Source organism: Martes martes (assembly GCF_963455335.1).
Source record: "Martes martes genome assembly, chromosome: 8".
NCBI classification, from domain to species: domain Eukaryota; kingdom Metazoa; phylum Chordata; class Mammalia; order Carnivora; family Mustelidae; genus Martes; species Martes martes.
Window position 1 is genome coordinate 20074716 of NC_137895.1, and position 20777 is coordinate 20095492.

At 38.2% G+C, this 20777-nt stretch overlaps 2 protein-coding genes across 2 annotated transcripts in view; one reads left to right on the plus strand and one right to left on the minus strand.

Moving 5' to 3' along the window:
• The first annotated feature begins 636 nt into the window (after positions 1-636).
• On the plus strand, positions 637-11872 carry ARL1 (ARF like GTPase 1). Its single transcript, XM_080810321.1, has 6 exons — positions 637-874; positions 3540-3677; positions 5818-5899; positions 7151-7262; positions 9959-10137; positions 10851-11872. Exons 1-6 carry the CDS (start codon positions 871-873, stop codon positions 10879-10881), a joined length of 546 nt encoding a protein of 181 aa, XP_080666447.1. The 5' UTR covers positions 637-870; the 3' UTR covers positions 10882-11872.
• A 2968-nt stretch (positions 11873-14840) lies between these two features.
• UTP20 (UTP20 small subunit processome component) overlaps positions 14841-20777 on the minus strand; it is a 95433-nt gene continuing 89496 nt past the window's right edge. Inside the window, exons 58-62 of the mRNA XM_080810322.1 lie at positions 20523-20594; positions 17672-17971; positions 17319-17445; positions 15556-15701; positions 14841-15274 (exon numbers count right to left, since the gene is read on the minus strand). Of these exons, the coding sequence (XP_080666448.1) occupies positions 15119-15274; positions 15556-15701; positions 17319-17445; positions 17672-17971; positions 20523-20594 (801 nt within the window). The 3' untranslated portion in view covers positions 14841-15118. The remainder of the gene's footprint in view (positions 15275-15555; positions 15702-17318; positions 17446-17671; positions 17972-20522; positions 20595-20777) is intronic.

The following is a 20777-nucleotide window of genomic DNA, read 5'->3' on the forward strand; positions in this document are numbered from 1 at the left end:
TCTAGGGGAATCCCTTCTTCCCATCTTCCAAGTATCACTTCCTTCCTCCCAATACAATTTCCTGTCAAGACCGGCATTACTCTCACGCTCCTGGAGGGAACAGGTCCTCAGTCCTTGTGATCTGAACCAGCTCGTCCATCCTGCCTATCCCAGAAGGGGGGTCAGGTGCTCAGTGGAAAAAAGGGGTGAACGGCTCTAACGCTGACCCTACACGCCACTGCGACTACAAAAATCCCGTTAGCGACCTCAAGTGTAAGGTTGATTAGTATTGGCCGTGCGGGGCTGTTTCTACCATTATTACGCAGTCCTATTTCCGTGTGGGAAAAGCACCCAGGGAAAGGCACGTCTCCCCCGCAGGGTACTTCAGCACCTACAACTTCTGCGACGCTACACCCCGTGCCGGCGTCCATTCCGGCTGCAGTATGGAGGCCCGACTCGAATTTTTGTTTGGCAGATTCGCCACTTTTGCGTGTCAGAATTTAAAATGAAAATTTGAATTTCCCTATTTTGGAAGCCCTTTAAGTACAAGAAAACAGAATCAAGAGAGATTTGGGGTCCTTGAATATTTTTATCCTCTGGCTTCCACCTAGCGCGCTGAAAAGTTTCGTCGAAAGCGACGACGCAGACGCTCAGGTCGCCGTTCCTGGCGCGTAGTTGCTGCGGCCCTTCGCTCCCGCCCCCGCCGGGAGTCCGACGTGGAAGTTGCTGGCTGACGGGACTTCCAAGGGATTCGCTTGGGAGCCGGAGCCGAAACCGGAGCCGAAGCCGGACCAAGGCGAACAGAGGTGGAGGCGCCGAGGCCCGAATAGGAGTAGCTGCCGAGGCCGTGGCCTGTCTCTGACCACCGACAAGGGCGGACAGGCGGTTACCATGGGTGAGGAATCCGAGAAGGGCTCCCAGGCGCGATGGAGGGGCTGCGGCCGAGGGCTGGGGTCACGAGGAGGAGGGGGGGCCAGCCTGGGAAGCCCACAGTAGTCAGCTTTTCAGGAGCGGGTCGCTGAAGACTTAACTTACCTTGGCTATTCACCTTTGGGGGTGGACCCTGCTTGGAACTTTCGCCCCTGCCCTCACTCTTGTCCCCTTAATCCCAGAAGGGTCAGGGGGTGGGGGCAGCGCGGGCCCGGAGAGCGCTTCGGCCTGGGAACCCGGCCCTGAGTCCTTTCCCCTGACCATGAACTTTTGCCTTATCTCCTCGGACCCAGTTTGACTTGGGGGACAGAGTTGGCCTTGAGAAGCTTGGCAATTTGTCAGTCGCAGGTTTCTTGCGTTAAAGATGAGATCTGACCCCACAGTGGAAGCTTGATTCTCTTGTCCTGGTCCCTCGGATTGCGTCAGTTTAAAAAATCCAAAGGGAATGTTGCTCCAATGTTTTCTAGCCAATTTGGCATTTACTTGCTTATCTGTAGCTTTTCATGTAAATGATAGAGTAAGGTGGAGAAGGAAATAGGGACTGTATTGGTCATTACTGGTCAGTGAGTGAAATTTTAATATCGGTATTTGGAGTGCTAATTGAGGGCACTACATTGTCCTCACAAGCACCAGCTATAGCTAGCTTCCCTCCCCGCTGGAACCCAAATGAAGGTGCAGATTTTTAAACTGGTTTACAGCTGTCCAAATGATGGAAATTCTTTGGATTATTTTAATTCCTCTATCATTTTCCAGGGGATTTACTTCTTGTCCTGGAACATAAGTGCTTTCCTGTCTTTCTGTAACTCCCTTAAGTTTTTTTTTCCTTAAATATTTTATTTATTTATTTTAAGATTTTATTTATTTATTTGATAGACAGAGATCACAAGTAGGCAGAGAGAGGAAGGGAAGCAGGCTCCCTGCTGAGCAGAGAGCCCTACACGGGGCTTGATCCCAGGACTCTGGGATCATGACCTGAGCTGAAGGCAGAGGCTTAAACCACTGAGCCACCCAGGCACCCCTTAAAGATGTTATTTTTAAGTAAGCTCTACACCCAAGGTGGGGCTCGAATTTACAACTGTGAGATGAGTTTCATCCTCCACAGACTAAGCCAGCCAGGAGCCCCAGGTTTTTTTTTTTTTTAATTTGTTTGTTTTGTTTTGGTTTTTTTTGTTTTTAAGGTGTAAAAGGTAGAAAGGGTTTTGTCAAGTTATGCACCTTCTGTTACACTTTTCTAAGGTTCTCTGGCCCATGGTTCTTCATTTTTCTAGACTTGAGGCTCTTAATTGTGTCATTTCTTTGTCAGATAACCATGCATTGCATGTGACATCACTTCAGTTGTCAACTGGTTTTTTGTTTGTTTGTTTGTTTTGTTTTTTTATATTAATGTAACTGTCTTTTAATCTTCTCTGGTGGCTTCTGGTGGGAAAGGGCCAACGTGCTTTTTTCTGGTAGTCAGTTAAAAAAATGTATTTTAAAAAAGAGTGGGAGGCTTAACTAGCTGAGCCATCCAGGTGCCACAGAAGCTTTTAATCACCAATCAGTGGTGATTCTGATAATCACAACTCTTGTTCGTAAGTGCTCTTATGTTACACAATGCTTTACGTATAGGAAACTTTCTGGAAATATTTAATGATACATTGACACATTTATTATTTTTTTAAACGAGTTTTCTCTCAAAACTAGGTTTTGTTATTTTGGGCTTCTGTGTCTCAATTTCTTTTGCAAGTTATATTGCTTAGAGAGAAATCTCCGAGATTGGAGGTAGTTTTGATGGTGGTGCAATACAGTGAAAACAGTAGCTTTTCACATGTGAGAATCTTATTGTCCCACTGTCATTCTGATTTGTCCTTTAGTGTTTAGGGGTTGTTGAGGAGATCATGCTAAGGTATCTATATTCTCATGATTAGAAAGTGAGCTCCAGGGGCGCCTGGGTGGCTCAGTGGGTTAAGCCTCTACCTTCAGCTCAGGTAATGATCCCAGGGTCCTGCTCTCTGCTCCGAGGGGAGCCTGCTTTCTCCTCTCTCTCTGCCTGCCTCTCTGCCTGCTTGTGATCTCTATCTGTCAAATAAATAAAATCTTAAAAAAAAAAAAAAAGAAAGAAAGTGAGCTCCAGGGGGCGCCTGGGTGGCTCAGGCACTTAAGCACTTGCCTTTGGCTCAGGTCATGATCTCAGGTTCCTGGGATCCAGCCCCTCATCAGGCTCCCTGCAGGGAGCCTACTTCTCCTTCTTTCTCTGCTGCCTCCCTTGCTATATTTTCTCCCTCTCCCTCAGCTGCTCCTCCTGCTTGTGCTCTCTCTCTTACCTCTCTGGAATAAGTAAATACAATCTTTTAAAACAATTTACATAAAAAAGTGAACTCCATGAGGACAGTGGTTCTGTTTCTCTTATTCTGGAATATATCTTCTTGTGCCTTCCTGACACATTATTTAGGACTGGTGACAATCAGTAATTACTTGTTTGATCTTGATTAATACATATCATTGGTAGCAAATTTACGCACCTAAGAATTGAGGAGAATATAACAGTATTATTTAATTTGGTATCACTTTCAAAGGGCAAGATTAAATGTTTTATGGACTTAGTTCACAAAATGATACTGAATGCATTTTTTCTTTTATTACTTCTTCAGGTGGGTTTTTCTCAAGTATTTTTTCCAGTCTGTTTGGAACCCGGGAAATGCGGATTTTAATTTTGGGATTAGATGGAGCAGGAAAAACTACAATTTTATACAGATTACAGGTTGGAGAAGTCGTTACTACTATTCCTAGTAAGTGTTGGTATGATAAACTAATTGTAGGGGTTCTTGTTTTCCATTTAATGTAATAATAAGGTAATTTTAATATAGTAAGGTTTGTAAACTTCTAGTATGGACATAATATTGGTAACATTATTTTTCATAAGTTTAGAGGCAATTTGTAAACCCCTGTGCATGGCTGGGTTTTGCTCTTTAGAGCTGTTTTTAAAGTTGGCCCACATTAATGAAGGGAAATGAAGCCACTTTTATTGAGAGCCAGTATCTTTATTGATATAATGAAGATAATACCCACTGACTTTATGAAGTACATAAAATACTTTGTAAACCTGTTTTTAAAGAATTATGTAGGTGTTAAGTGGTGTTATTGCATCTGATAGGCTTTTTTCCCCCGTATTTGTTACGATTTTAATTAAGATTTGTTTCTCTTATTTAATTCTGTTGATTGCTTATAAAGAACTGAGTGGAAGAGACAGACTCTTGAATTAATCTGGTACCTTTTTAGGTATTACTGATATTTTTATTTTTATTTTTTTTAAATTTTTATTCATTTATTTATTTTTTAAAAAAATTGTATTTATTTATTTGACAGAGAGAGAAATCACAAATAGGCAGAGAGGCAGGCGGAGAGAGGGGGAAGCAGGCTTCCTACTGAGCAGAGAGCCCGATGTGAGGCTTGATCCCAGGACCCTGGGATCCATGACCTGAGCCAAAGGCAGAGGCTTAACCCACTGAGCCACTCAGGCACCCCTACTGATATTTTTATATCAAGAGAAGAAACACCTCAACTTTAAATCAGTTGTTGATGCCTTAGAAGGATACTCTCAAACAGTCCTTTTGACTACAAAAGAATGCTGTTGTTTATACTTTTTAAATTTGTTGATGTGAATTTACTTACAGGAGATTAATATATTTAAACTAAGAGTTTGTAGAATTTGCTGAAGAGTATTAAATTATGCCTCTAAAGTCACTTGTCACTCAAGATATTTTTATATTTAGTAGTATTTAAATTTCCAGATTAAAAAAAGTCTAGGTTTCATAAAAGAAGAACTTTTTAACCCCTGTGGCATCGGTTATTTTCTTTGTGCCATCTTCAGTAAATTTTAGTTCCCGTGGTTCTTGCTTCTCAAAGTAACCCATCTCTGTTGTGGTTAAGTCTTGGCCCTTGCAGTGCACACAGCCCAGTGGATTGCATTTCAGTGAATACACTTTACAGCATACTCTTGTCCTGTGCATATAAAGAATGTTTTTAATTGAGGTAAAGATGGTGATTACACTCCTACCTAATTCTAAGGGAGACATCATAAACTTGCTTTTTAGTTTTTCACTCAGGTGTAGTATAGCTATTTTTCAGTTGTGATAGGGAATGTTTACCGTATACTCATTAGAATCATTTACCAACATAGACTTAAATTTAAAACAAAAGTTAATTGTCCAGTTATAGCTGTAAGTCATTTTTCACTTTGATTTTTTAAGCTTCTAAAATCTTAGAAACCAGTTTTTTCAGAATCCTCTCCACCCTCCCTTAGATTCCTTTCAGTGAAAACAGTATCCTGCCTTAGCCATGTGGTGTTAGAACTCCCCCTAAAAAGGATGGGAGGGAAGAGAGATGGGACACCTCCCCATTGACTATCTAGCCACAGCCTTACTACAGATGAGCTCTTGAGGAAGTCTGCAAAGGGTCTGTGAGATTGCCACACTTAGAGAAACCAGTTTCCATAAAGCGGTACATAGCTGTTGCCAAATCCTTATCTACTGAAGTTTAGAATTTAGGCTTTCTTGGTTTTGTTCCCCGTTTACTTGCTACCTATCAAAATTCCATTTTTTGTAATACATCTGTGGCTGTTCTTTCTAAACATAACCTCCTAAACACTTGTATACCAGGATTGTATTATGCAGGGAGTTTAACAGTATGATTTCCATTGAGCTAAAAATTCTGTATTTGTAGAGGTGTCTAGGGATTCTTATATAACCTGAAAGTGGTGCTGATATTGCTAATTGATGGTGTGTGTGTGTATAGCACAGCAACTGTTTTGTCTTTGTCTTAAGTGGAATAATTTAACCAATAATGTGATTCAGTAGTAATTGGATTGGATACTTTGAAGGTAGAATGCATTAGTCTAGATAAGACTACTGATTTTGATTTCTTTTCTAGCTATTGGATTCAATGTTGAGACGGTAACATACAAGAACCTTAAATTCCAAGTTTGGGATTTAGGAGGACAGACAAGTATCAGGTATAGTACAGAGACCAGATTACTTTGTACTACTGAACATTTAGTAAGCCCTTTAAAGGTTAAGAGCAGTAAGTCAAATATGTTTTCTTTTGTAATTTAAATGGGAACCACCTGGTTTAAAATTAGGTAAAACTACTTATTCTCTCAATTGAATTAAAATAAAAAAATTTAAGGAAGCCAGTTCTTTAGATGCCACCTTAATGAAAAGTTTTTTCATAAAAATCTCAAGATCTCATTACTTCAGTTTTTTTTATCTGAAAAGGGTCTTCCATTTAGTTCTTGTCACTCTGTCTGTGAAACAGACCCTTTTGGATTTTATAAAAATAACTTTCAGTCCACCATGTAGGGTTAATGTGAACATAGATACCCTGTAGAACTTAGGTCTCCATAGGTCTCCTACCCTGCATTCTATGCTTGGCATGGCCACTGTGAGGGTTTGGTGACTGTCAGTGTTCTCACTGTGGTACCTACCATCTTAAAACATAAGTAGGACATTCTCCAAACATCCTCCTGCCTTTTAACTGGTTTTATTTTTTTATTTTTATTTTCTTTAAAGATTTTATTTATTTGACAGAGAGAGACACAGTGAGAGAGGGAACATAAGCAAGGAGAGTGTGAGAGGGAGAAGCAAGCTTCCCGCTGAACAGGGAGCCCAAAATGGGGCTGGATTCCAGGACCCTAGGATCCTGACCCAAGCTGAAGGCGGATGCTTAATTGCTGAGCCACCCTGGCGCCCCTTAACTGGTTTTGTTTTTTGAACCACTTTTGTGTTCCTCTCTAATTTCAGCCATTTCTGCTCATGAAGTCTTCAGTAGTCAATTTAATGTCTACTGTATAAAATCATATTAAAAGTTTTTTATAAGAACCCATTCCTTAAGGAGTTCCTAGTTAGAGGTTTATTAGTTGTAATAGTAAGGTCTATGTATAACTTTATCTCAGTACGGTTAGTGATTTTATAGATTGATTACAAAGTACTCTCTTAGCCTAAAGTCTGAACTTGTTTTGACACTTCTTGATCCTGTGAATTACGTTTATCATTCCACTCCATCACATCTGAAGGATATGATACATACCATCAGAAACGATGAATTATTGATTGATTCTAACATTGATTCTAACACGGGCGGCTGGCAAGATTGGCATGTAAACCCCCTAATCCCCATCATTGCCAAGTCCTAGCATATAAATTAACATGACAAGTTCTTTTTCTTTCAAATAATAATACATTCTCCCTTTCTGAATTTTCTTTAGGCCATACTGGAGATGTTATTATTCAAACACAGATGCAGTCATTTATGTGGTAGACAGTTGTGACCGAGATCGAATTGGCATTTCCAAATCAGAATTAGTTGCTATGTTGGAGGTAAGAAAACTTTATTCAAATGTGGGGAAATCTTTTATATTTGCTTCCTGTTTCCATTGTTACTACTTGCAGGAGTAATTAAAAGCAGGAAAATTTCCCTCCTTGGCTTTAGTATCATTTTCTTTTATATAAATTACTTCCTATTCCAGAAATTCTGTTGGGAAGAGAGATGGTGACAAAAAGACCAAAAAAATAAAATAAAATAAAATAAAATAAAAAGTAAAAAATTCCAAACAGGAACTTCTTTAAACTAGATTCTTTCTAGGAAGCTCAGAGGTAAAACTCTCTCTAAACTGAAGAAACTATTTTAAGTTACTCCTGTGAAGTACTTTTTCATAAAATCTATTTCTAGTTGTATAACTTAGTTTATGGAAGTAGATAAGGGTATAAAAAGAAAGCCTATTTGTTTGTTTTAGAATTTCTGGGTTTCTGGCACACCTGTGGCCCTTGTTTATCTCTTCCAGCTTTCTCATTCTTTATTCTTTCCGGTGTTTACAGTCCTTCAGCCATACTGACCTTTCTGTTCTTTGGATACTCCAAGCTTGTACATTCGACACTTGGCTTAGGGCTTTTTGTACCTGGTCATCTTTCTGCTTGGAATGCTCTTCCTCCTGATCTTTGCATGGCTACTGTCTTGGCATGTTTTATCTCACGTTTCTGCCTCAGAGAGGAGCCTCAGTTATTTGCTAACACCTTATTCTGCCTTATTTTTTGTACTACTTACTGTTTCTTTCCAGTATTTTAAAATATATTTGTTCTTATATGTCTCCCACCCTAAAATATAAGTTGAGTTTACCCTAATATTCCTGATGTGTGGAACCGTGTACAACACCTAAGAACTCAAAACATTGTAGTCACTGAAGTTCCCAAGGTAATTTTATTGGCTAGCTGAATTCAGAGGATGCATTAAATAATCAAACGTTAAAAAAATCTCCAGTTGTTAAATAAGCTTTTCAAATGTGCTTATGGTTCATTTAAGTAATAATGAAATTGCCTTTGTTTGTGAAAATTAGATGAGTAAGTTCCCTTTTCCTGCCAGAACTATGATTCTGACTTAGGCAATCATTGAATGCTTAAATGTTTTCTAGGCCATTTGATTGCCAGGGTAGAAGCATTCTCAGAATACTTGGGACTTCTGATTTCTTGACTAATGACTTCTTAATGCCTTCTGAGTTATAAATTGCAGACCTACTGGTTTTAAACTTTTGCTTATTTTTTTTCACAGTGTAGCATCATATTTATCATAAGAGCTTCTTAGACCAAATTCAAGTATAAGGAATTTTAAGGAACTTTTTAACTGCTTTCAGTGTAATGGATTTTTAAAATAAAAGCTTACTTACTTAGATATAATCTAAATGGTATGGATTTTTATCATAAAAAGTACTACAAAAAAGAAATGTGTTATTAGCTTCAGTGTACAGTTTTCTTGAGTTGTGCTGGATTATTTGTGAAATTGGGATTTGACTTGTATAATTTTATGAGGAAGAACTAAAAATTATTCTTTAGGAAGTAATTTTTAATTGATTCAGTCATTGAATATATAATATAAAGTAGGTGTAACTTATGAGTCAGGTCTGTTCTGTTACATTCAAACTTACAAAACCAATTTAAGTTATCTTATTTTTGGACACAAAAATACATTCTTCCTGGAGTAAAGAATGTAAAAAATTGAAGTTGTTAACTCCGAGAATATGTAAGAGAATATGTTTAACATTTCTAGATAGGGAAGATCTTTCTAAATCAAAGGATTGAAAGGAATTACAAAAGAAAAGATAGATTTAATTATATTACTACAAACAAAAACCCTGCAAATACAAATTAGTGTAAAACAGGGAACCAGTACATAGTTTTACAATCAGTGATTAAGGATTAGTGTTCTTAATCATATCAAGACCGTTTGCAAATAAATAGAAAACTGAGCAAAAGGCATGAACTTAAAGTGCACAGGAGAAAACTATATTGCTCATAACATTTGCATTTCTAATACTCTGATAATGTTTAATGAGATGCTGTGTTTGGAAGAATATGTAATTTCTAATTCTTCCAAGGCTGTCATATACTGTTGGTGGAGCCTAAATTGTTACAACCTTTCTGGAAAGTAGTTTATTAATATATATATAATAAGAGCCCCAATAAAGTTCATACTTTGATTCTACTTTTAGAGAATTTGTTAAGGAATTAGAGATTCACACAAAGATTTCTGTGTAATGACTGTGTGTCCCTTGGGTTTCTGTAATAGTCGAGTAAAAAGAACCTAGTAAGAGTCTAATACTGGATAGTTGATGGTACATGTATTCATACTATAGAGTGTATTTAACCATTACATTTTTTTTTGAAAATTTTGATTGTTTGGAAAAATATCCATGATTTAATGTTTATTTTTTAGAGCAGGTATAGAACTGTATATAAATGTGATCTTAAATGTGTTCATGTATATATTAATAAACTGTAAGTATCTGAATTATAAAGCAGTAGAAAATATCCAGAGTGTTAAGAGTGATCATTTTTGGGAGGTAGGATTATGGATGAAGCTTTTTTCCTTCATACTTCTCTATAATCTCAAATAATTTATAATGAACATTATAGATTCATAATTACAGAATAAACTTTTAAAATAATACAGTTGTTGACATTTCTTTCTAAAGTCAAGGAAGCAGATTGATTAGAGAAAATTAAGTACCTTCTATTTTATTTAGGAAGAAGAGCTGAGAAAAGCCATTTTAGTGGTGTTTGCAAATAAGCAGGACATGGAACAGGCCATGACTCCCTCAGAGATGGCAAATTCACTTGGGTTACCGGCACTGAAGGACCGAAAATGGCAAATATTCAAAACTTCAGCAACCAAAGGCACTGGCCTTGATGAGGCAATGGAATGGTAAAGTATATTTACAGAAGCCATCTGTGCATTTGTTTGTGTGTGTAGCTCTTTGCACACATGTGTGCTTTCCCTTTAGTCTTAGGGATGAAATTCAGATTGCTTTGCAGCTTATCATACTAAGTTCCTCCAGCCTTTTCTTCCACTGGTCTTCATATACATCGGCTATTATTTCAGCCACACCTACCTGATTATAGATAGATAAGCCAGTTTTCTGCCCTTTTTTTTTTTTTTTTAACTTTTCCCTTCCTTACCACATTCTCCAATTCCTTATCCTTCAGGACTTAGGTTAAGACTGTCTTCTTCTCAAGAACTTTCCCTTACATATCTCCATGCTCACTGGCTTAACACACACATAGTTGGATGTCCTTGTCACAGACCAGTGATACAGTAGTTACACTGTCCTGTAATTGATTTGTGCAATTTGAGACTAGTTTTCATCTCTGAGTTATCCACATCTGGCCATGCTGCAAGTAGTTAACAGCCCGGAAAAAAGATATTTGGTCTTTTTGATCATTCAGAGCACAGACAAAAGTGAAAGCTGAGAGGCTTTCATGGAAATTGGGTCCATAATGTTATTCTTCAGTGTAACTGTCTTAGCTTTCATCATTTAAAGTGCTCTGAAATCCACTGTCAGCATAAAACTTACTATAAGTGATCGTGCTCTATACCTGATTTGAAATTAATGTTATGAAACTATTTTGTCTTCACAGGTTAGTTGAAACATTAAAGAGCAGACAGTAGTTCAGTCACTGCTACCCCTGTGAAATGAAGACTACATCCTATATCCCTTTGGAAAGAAACAGTTAAGTGTGCTTCATGCTACTAAATGTTAAAACTGTGTGATTGTTGGCATATACTGAACTGAATGCAATATTTGTAATAAATATAAAAAATAAGTATTTGGTTGGAAGGGTAACTCACCCATGATTGAACCAACTGAATGTCTGTTCTGTGTAATGTAAAATCCTCCCTTGCTTTCTTGTGTTAAGTATATATTCTATTTGTATGGAATTCTTATTCAAATAGAGTCCTGTTAAAGAATGTACTCTTACTGAGGAAAAACCCTCCTATTTTTGAATTAGTAGTTGCAGCTTATTTGTATAAACACTAATAAATATCTTAACCCCAATTTTTTCCACTAAAATGAATTAAGTTCTTCCAAAGATTAGACTTAGTAGAGTAGAAATATGGTTTGGGTAACAGAGTCTTCATTTGGTTAATGACCACTTTAAGTTGTTTTGTTTAAAAGCTTTTGGGTATAGGCATGAAGCTGAAAAATTATCTTGGTGGTTAACCTCATTGACGTCTGTAATTGTCATTTTGTAGTACTTGAATGGTTGCCAAAAAAATTTTCATATATATAGGAACCCTGTGATAGAGGTAGGACAGGTTGTAATGTCTTTATTTTATGGACATGGACCCAAGGTTCTGATTAGTTGGCTTGCACAGGGTCACCAGCTAGTGAGGTCAGAACAGGGCTCAAAGTGAGATTTTGGTGTCATAAACTGTATCGTAAATTCCTGAAACTCAGTACTGGCAAGATAGACATCCTTAATTGCTTACATAAAATTATGCTAATTGAAATAGACACGGTATATTCAAAATAATTTCTGTAAATTTGTCTATACTAGTAGAGGTAGTAAAAACAATCCTAAATGGTTATATTTGATGGAATCCACAACATATTAAAGGAAATTTTAAAAAAATCTATTTTAAGAAGCACTGTAAGAGGTATCTTTATTGTCTTTCATTTCTTTTATTTATCTGTAATTGGACATGTAAATTTGGTGAAAAGCAAACATTACTGGTTGTACAGGGAGAAATTGAGCATTCTTGGCTTTAAAAAGTAGACTTAGTGCTAGGATATCAAAAAGAGTTACGTTCAAAGGAACTTTTCAAACTATACAGTCTACCACAGGATTGATTATGGTGGTGACAGAATATGGTCCCTTGTATTTACTTAAACTGGGGGGAATCTTTAAGTTGGACAACCAGCATTTAAAAAACTTGATGCCCATCATACTAGTGGTCCATTCCCTGTTCCTGCCACTGCCTTTCTGGAGGCCTCTAGCCTCATTCCTTCATAGTTTGATCATTTAGATCAAATGAATGTGGCTTTCTCTTTTCACCTGTGGGACTTCAATGTTTTTACCCATTCCCCAGCACCCATTCTTAATTTGGTTTCTGAAGAAACCAAAGAAGAACAGCTTCTACGCCCAAGTGTTCTCAGTGCTGCTCCTACTATTACTGAGCATGTAATTAACATCGTTTCATAGTTTCCAAATCACTCCTGATGGATAGACCTTATATATATATATATATATATATATATATATATATATATATATAATCTCCTTGGAATCCAATGTGGTGCCTGGCACATTGTGGCACCTTAAGAGTATGTGCATGGTTGAAATAATAGGTTATATGGCAGCTAGGAAAATACCTCTTCAGCTTCTCTCGGGTTCCCTTCTGGTCAGTGGCTGGGTTTGTACCTAAGTAGCTAAGTGCATCCCCCCCACCCGCCCACTTTAGGAATACTGTTGAGAAGTATGGGAGAAGAGAGGCCCTGGCAGGCAGAGGCTGGGCAGCAGATAGCTCTTGGCATCTTGAACACTGAGCACACCTGAAGTAATAGCCAACACCACCACGTGAATGATCATTATCTCTGTTTTATCACAAAGACTAGAATGTGGTAAATAGAGCATATACTGATTTTAATATGGTATAAATTATGAGGTCTTTGTCTAGCAGAAAATGACTATATAGGTAAATTACAGGAGTTTGAATGATATTTATAAAAATCTACCGAATATTATTTTGGAGAACCATGAAAATGGGAAAAGCACCAAACTTAAAATCTGAACATATGAGTTCTAGGCACAAATGGCCATTCCTTCAGTTTGTTTGTCTGTTTGTTTTTCCATAAAACAAGAGACTTGGACAAATCATATCAAAGATTTCTTTTAGCTTTGATACTCTGTTTATAACCCTGGTTGGTAATTGTGCTGTGTTATGTGTTCACATTTGAAAAAGGAGTGGTGGAATTTTGTTACTAGAATACTTGAGATGCACTTTAAGTTGTGGAAATGTAAGCTCCTTGAGGGTAGGGACCATACCTTATTTATTGTTAGTATCCCTTGCATCTAGTGTGGTGTACTTGGCATACAGTAGGCACTAAATAAATATTTACTGAATTGTTCTTAATATCCCTGAGATACTTGTTCTTTCTGCTTTTTGCCTTAGTGTTAACTCCTGATTTATATTAAAAATTTTCGTAAAACCAGTACATGCACTTTAAATCACTTAGAATTAATTTCAGTCAGCCTTCTGTGATGCCCCATGTTTATGCCTTTGGCACATTATAAACTCCTTGGAAGTATGAGAACTCCTGTTTGAGATGAGCTACATCAAAACACAGATGCTAAAGTTCAGGAATGTTTGAACATTTGATTTCTATGCCATATGCTGTATTCTGACTCCATAATTAGAAATTATAAAAAGCATAGGCTTTCCGTCCTGGGTGTGAATCCTGATTATGCCACCTGCAGCCTATGTTACCCTTAGGTAAATTATTTAATAACTTCAGTCTCCGTTTCTTCATCTGTAAAGTAAGAAGGCAGCTCTTAGGAATACTATGAGGACTAAATAAAATGTTAGCAAAATGTCTGGCACATAGGATGGATTCTTCTCTCCGCCCAGCCAGATCCCTCCCCACCCCACATATATCAAGCACTAAAATATTGCTTCCACATCAATTATAGATTAAGACAAAGATACCACATAGGTGAACAGGGTAACACCAGTTTGTTTTCCAAAGTGGTTTATAAGAGTTCCCTTTGCTTCACCAAGCTTGCCAGCACTTGGCATTGTCAACCTTATCAACCTAAAGAGTTCAAAATGGAATTTCATTGATGTTAATTTGCATTTTTGTAATTATCAGGGTTGAATACAGGAGTGATTCAAAATATTTAATAACCAGACATAGCTGATGTAGGGGGAGGACCCCTGCCAGTCCAGGTGTTAATTCTGTTATTTTTGGTGTGGGGAGATAGGGAATCCAGGACTCAGGTAGCCAGGGTGGCACTTGCGTGTGTCAAGGCAGTGACTACTTACCAACTAGAACATAGGTACTTGAATGTTTAAGAACCAGTATAGCCATATCAGCTCAGTATTAATATTTAAGGGCCATTGATTTTTCTTCTCTGCAATGCCTTTTTCTCCTTCCTGACACTTTTTCTACTGGATTGCCTTTGTTGATTCATACTTACTCATTATATAACCTGCGTACCACTACATTCATTATCCATATATGCTACATACCATATCCCAGTTGTGTCTGCACAAACAGAAATTTTTAATTTTCATGTAGAATTTATCACATGTTCACTATGGATAGCACTTCTCGTGACTTACTTTTGATAATCTGACCAGGGAAAAACTCTGTTACTGCTTTTGAAGAACATCATGGCTATTTTCAGCTTATCTTCCATACAAATTTTAGAAATCTGTTTGTTAGGATAATATGAAGAATTCTTCAATTATACACAGATATGCCTTTAACCAGTGGGATCCAACTTGGGAGGAACTAGTATCTTATGATACTACATCTTCCTGACTATGATCATGGTTATTTCTCCATTTGCACAGATTTCTTTTAATGCCTTTTGATAAAGTTTTATAATTTTCCCCATAAAAATACTGCAAATCACTTTTATTCCTAACTTATACGTTCTGTTTTGCTGTTGTGTCTTAAAAAAATGTATCACATGTTTTTTAGACAGTGAAGGTAACAGTAATATTATGAAGATGTTTTAATTTAAAAATATATGAGCATGATTATATTAAACTGTGTAATATACAATCTGTGCCAGTTTAACTTAAATAATAAAACCTGCTATGATTTCAGACCAGCAGATATGCTGAGAAGTTCATGCTTTGGGGTAGACTGAGATACTTTATCAGCAGAGGGAGCACATTACTCCACCATTGCTAAATCTTTCAGGCTGTGGCGCTTTTGTCTCTTGGTCTTATAGCCTGGACGCAGGAACTCTATCTTTCTCTTCTTTGCTTCACTTTTATTTTTGTGTTTCTTCAGCTTTTTCTTGGCAGCAATATCAGGATTAGTTACGAACTTGAAAAAAAAAAAAAGGAAATTTTATATTACTTTTAAAGTAAATGTTAAACCAATAAAAATCAAATGCAGAAATGGGCCATTTTATTCACCTTTAAATATCACAATGTAACACATTCCCATTAAAGACAGTCTGGAGCCCCAGCTGTAAAGTCCCCACTTCTCAAACATAGGCAGTTCCTCTTTCCTGCCTGGGTAAGTGTGACACACACGCATGCACATACCCCTGGTTAAAAAATACTAAGTCTAAGGAACACCATAGTTTCAAACAGCAAACGTACCTCTAAAGCCTTCCTCTTTTTCCGGAGTGCCCTTTTCTCATTAGCCTGCTTCTGTACTGAGGCAAAGGCTAAGGAGAAGCTCTCAAGTCCAACCAGCTTTTTGAGTAATTCTATGATTTCCTGGGATAGATTCTTAAGCAGAGGATCTGATAACACACAGAGCAATGATCAGAGGTAGTCATGTAGGAAAGGACACATTTGAACATCTATAAAACGAACAACATGCAAAATTTAAGCTCTTGGGGCATTATCACTTTTTATTACTTGAACATTAAACACTGATCTAAATCCAGCCTTTATGTATCTGAGATGGGAGGATGGAAGTGTTGGGCATGACAGTCCCAGCCACCACTCCTCTGGGATGCACCAAGAGATCACAGACCATGAAGCCCAGTTTCCAGCGGAATCCTGGCTTGGAAGACACTAATTTGAGAACCTGACAGAAACAATTTGGGTTACTTTGTTGGCCTCCTCAACTCTGTGCAGACAAGGGAAAGGTAAGTGTGTCTCTAGGCTCTCTCTAATTCATGGGTCATAGATGTTTAGCTCTGGCCATAACCTTTTCTCAAGGGGGGATCAAAAGGCTCTGAGAAGCTGACAAAAATCTTTGCTTTCCCACCATTCCCTGCCTTCTGTCTCCCAAATGTAAATGACCCACAGGTTTTTGTATTCAATTTCAGGAGCTGTTCTAGATTACAGCTTTTTTTTTTTTTTTTTTTAAGATTTTTAAAATTTATTTGACACACAGAGAGATCAAAAGTAGGCAGAAAGGCAGGCGGAGAGAGGAGGAAGCAGGCTCTCTGCAGAGCAGAGAGCCCAATGTGGGCCTCGATCCCAGGACCCTGAGATCATGACTTGAGCCAAAGGCAGAGGCCTAACCCACTGAGCCACCCAGGGGCCCTAGATTACAGATTTCTTGAAGATGGGGAGTAGGGTCCTTTCTACCATTGAACCTCCAGTGCGTGGCAAATATTAGGGATGCAATAAAATGCTGGGTGAGGAGAACCAAAGCAGACCTGGCCTTGACCCATTGCTTTTTCCTCTTGAGAGGAAACAAGTTTTCTCTAGGTTGTAAGACTAAAATAGCTCCTGCTTTGACATTCACTTTGTTTTGTTTTAAAACTTACTATCTACTGTACCTCTGGTCTCTTTTTCTATTATCTAGAGAGACCATTTAGGATCCCTGAGGGAAATGCACCAAATGCCCAGGCAAGAAAAATGAAAAATAGGGAAAGTAAAAATATTTCACATTTTGGGGCACCTGCATGGCTCAGTGGGTTAAACCGCTGCCTCAAGTGTGTCTGCCTTCAGCTCAGGTCATGATCTCAGGGTCCTGGAATCAAGCCACACATTGGGCTCCCTGCTCAGGAGTCTGCTTCTCCCTCTGCCCCTCCTCTCTGCTTGTGTTCTCTCAAAATCTTTAAAAAAAATTTCAACTTTGGCTTTATAATTCACAATAAGAGAATATACAGTTTATTATTCATTATTGTCCACAGTAGCATGAGGTTTAGAACCACCTCAAGTTACAGATTTCTTAGAGTATTTAACCTATAATTAGGTGTAAAACCTCTTTTAGGAGAGAAATATTCACAACACAAGAAAGCACATAGAAAGCAGTCAAATATGCCTTATTTGTTTGCTACTAATTTTTTGATTCCTAGCAAGTTTTCTTAAACTCTGGCAAAGAGGGAGGAAGAAGGAAGCATTCAGGAAAGAAATGAAGATTCCTGAGGTGCAAGTATTCAAAGACAGACTGCAGTTACCCTGGTCCGAGTATGTGCTGTTCAGTTCTCGGAACAGAGGAGCTATGATCACTGGGAGATACGGCTTCACCTTGTCTACTCCAAGATCCATTGCTACAGCTCCGAGAAACTTAAAGATGCACGTTCTCTGAAAGTAGAGATCATTCATTGTTCATTTGAAGTGTTTGTCTTACTGTAGGCATACAAATAGTTAACTTAGAAAACAAGGTCTCTTTTGGGGCAGATATTATTGATGCAGTTCTGGGTTAAAAAGTTCCTAGAGACTTGGGAGAATTACTAATGCCACTAAAATGCTTTTTTTAATATATATTTTTTAAATGACTACTTTCAGTTATTCTATACGTTCATCGCACCTTTAAGGGGTTTCTAGGTGAATAGGCAGCCTCCAGCTTTGCGATCCGGGACAACTTCTGGATCAACCACAGCAGTGTGGCTGGCTTGCTGTGTTCTTCCTTTGCCTCCTCGTTCTCTTCTTTGTCAGAGTCCATCTTCTCATCTACACGGGACTTGTATTGTTTTACTTCCCCTGTGGCCACACCCTCTCCTAAAGTTTCTTGTTCTTCCACGTCTTCTTTTATCTCACCTTGCTTATCTTCAGATTCAGGTTCCAGTAAATATAAGACTTTGGCTACAAATAACAAATTCTTAACAACCTTAAAAAGGGCGGGGGGAGAGATAAAGGGAGGAATTGGGACTTTGATTTTGAAATAAATACAGCTTAGTAAAAGATAGGTATTCTACAATAAGGAAAAAAAATATAAGTGGGTATTGTACTATTAAACTGATGATTGTTCCAGATTTTGATAATCTTCAGGTCTACCTTATAGTGTATCCAAACCCATTTTCATGTAACTCATCTACTTGGCCTAGTTCTAACCTTCAAGTCACAAAGAATAATACTAAGGCAACGATTTCATTCCATACTATCCATTTATATTTTTAAGAGCGCTTTCATCTCTCCTCTATTAAATCTCTTCATAGAAATAAAAGAGTTTCCATTTATTGAGCAATGACTTTATACACAGCATTCTAATTCAACTCCAAAATATCACTATTAGGTACTATTATCAGGAGAGAAAACCACAGCTCAGAATTACTAAATGCCTCCCCCAAAGACAAAGAAAATGGTCAGCCAGGATTTAAAGGTCTTTAGAATTCAAGCCTACATTCTTAGGCACTGAGCTCTTTCTCTTCAAATCCCATCTGATCCAGTTAAACAGCCCAGAGGACGTAAATTTTAAACTTAACATTAATGGACCCATATATTGAGTCCCTAACTGAACTCCATGAAATCTCTGATAGAGATATTTCATACTAACTATGTGAAGGAGGAAGCCACGTTGGTTTTCGGTTCCTTTATCTTCCTGGATGCTCTATTAGAGGTGCTGTGTGTCAAAAGTCTCCCCCAAATGAAGGACTCAGAACCCCACACACTGTCCAAGGCTAGCCTGGCCATCAAGAATTCATACCAAGATTATTACTTCCTTTTTCTGGAACATTGGCCTTCCTGAAGACAGTCTCAGTTCTGGAGGCCTTTTCCCCTTGTGGCAGCCATTTCACCCAAAGATTATGGTGAACTAAATTCTATAATTTCTTTCATCCTGGGTCAGTACTAGTAAATCCCTGTCCCAAGTTTCTATGGTTGTATCTGTCAACCTCTGTTAAGATGGGTATTGTAGGGGTGCCTGGGTGGCTCAGTGGGTTGAAGCCTCTACCTTCGGCTCGGGTTGTGATCCCGGGGTCCTGGGATCGAGCTCTGCATCGGGCTCTCTCTCTGCTTGGTGGGGAGCCTGCTTCTCTGCCTGCTTGTGATCTCTGTCTGTCAAATAAATAAATAAAATCTTCCAAAAAAAAAAAAAATGGGTATTGTATGGGGCGCCTGGGTGGCTCAGTTGGTTAAGCAACTGCCTTCAGCTTAGGTCATGATCCTGGAGTCCTGGGATCAAGTCCCACATCAGGCTCCTGCTCAGCAAAGAGTCTGTTTGTCCCTCTGCCCCTCCCCCTTCTCATGCTTGCTCTCTCATTCTCTCTGTTTCAAATATAAATAAATAAAATCTTAAAAAAAAAATACTGGTATTATGAGACCCCACCGGCTACTACTCTGGCAGGATTTCTCCAGTCTCAGTTTGGTATCCACCAAACAGCTTTCCATTCTTTCTCTGGCCCTGCCATATAATGAGGCATGCTATATTTTCATGAAAAAGTGATGGAAGTATCAGCGTTTATGGTATGCTACTTGAGATCGCGCTTTGGATACAGTGTTCCGTTTCCATTGTCCCGTCACTTGATCTACATTGCTGCTCCATCTTGTCCATAACGACAAGTCATGATCAAATGCCTTGCTCATAAACAGATACCACATCTATGTCATCTCATCATCTACCAACCCAATGGCTTTATCAAAGGAGATTAAAAATAAAGGGAACAAATCTTTAAAAAAAAAAAAGTTAACAGTAGACCCTATTCAAAAGTAATTTACATCTGCTGCATATTTATAAATGCTTCCCTATTTACATTTTACTTATAGTGACATTTTATCATATGAAAACCCCTAAAACTTTTTAGTGACTTATCTGCCTTCTGTTAGGGACAGACAATTCTCAGACCACACTGTATCATTACCATTATTACTTTCTTTTCAGCTTCCAGGGTTAAGGGAAGGAAATATAGTTTATTACAGGAACAATCAATCAACTCAGTCACCAACTAATGCTCTTCAAAGCTTTGGTCACAATGTGGAATAGTTCTTAAAACTGAACACGAAAAGATTAATAGCTTCCCACTGTATCAACTTTATTGGGAATTTTAAATGAAGCCAAGAATACCCCCAACATGGATCCCAGAACTGATTAGATTTAGGTTATAACTGAACATGTATTTCAGTGTATGTCTTTATTTCATTTAATTCCCCAAGCATTAAAATAGGAAAACAAGGGGCGCCTGGGTGGCTCAGTGGGTTAAAGCCTCTGCCTTCAGCTCGGGTCATGATCTCAGGGTCCTGGGATCAAGCCCCGAATCGGGCTCTTTGATCCATGGGGAGCCTGCTTCTTCCTCCCTCTCTGCCTACTTGTGATCTCTGTCAAATGGATGAATAAAGTCTTTAAAAAAAAAAAGGAAAACAAACACAAATACAAAATATAAGCCTATTCCTAGACTTGGTAGATTAGATCCCTTATATTAAACCAGAATGATGACAATACTTACCTGCTCTCCTAGAGACTGATCTAAGAATTTGGAATGCAACTGATGGCAAGAGGCTAGGGAGATACTTTTCATCTGTGAAAAGAAAATGGACATTGGCAGACACAATGCAGGAGACTTTTCATTGTTTTTAAAAACTCCAAGTAACTACCCATAATAAGGCAACTGAGATGCTTGATTTTGCTCTGAATGACTTGTACAAGTCCGGAGAGGGAAGGTCCATGATCAGAAATTGTGTCACTGTCTCCTCCTACCTGC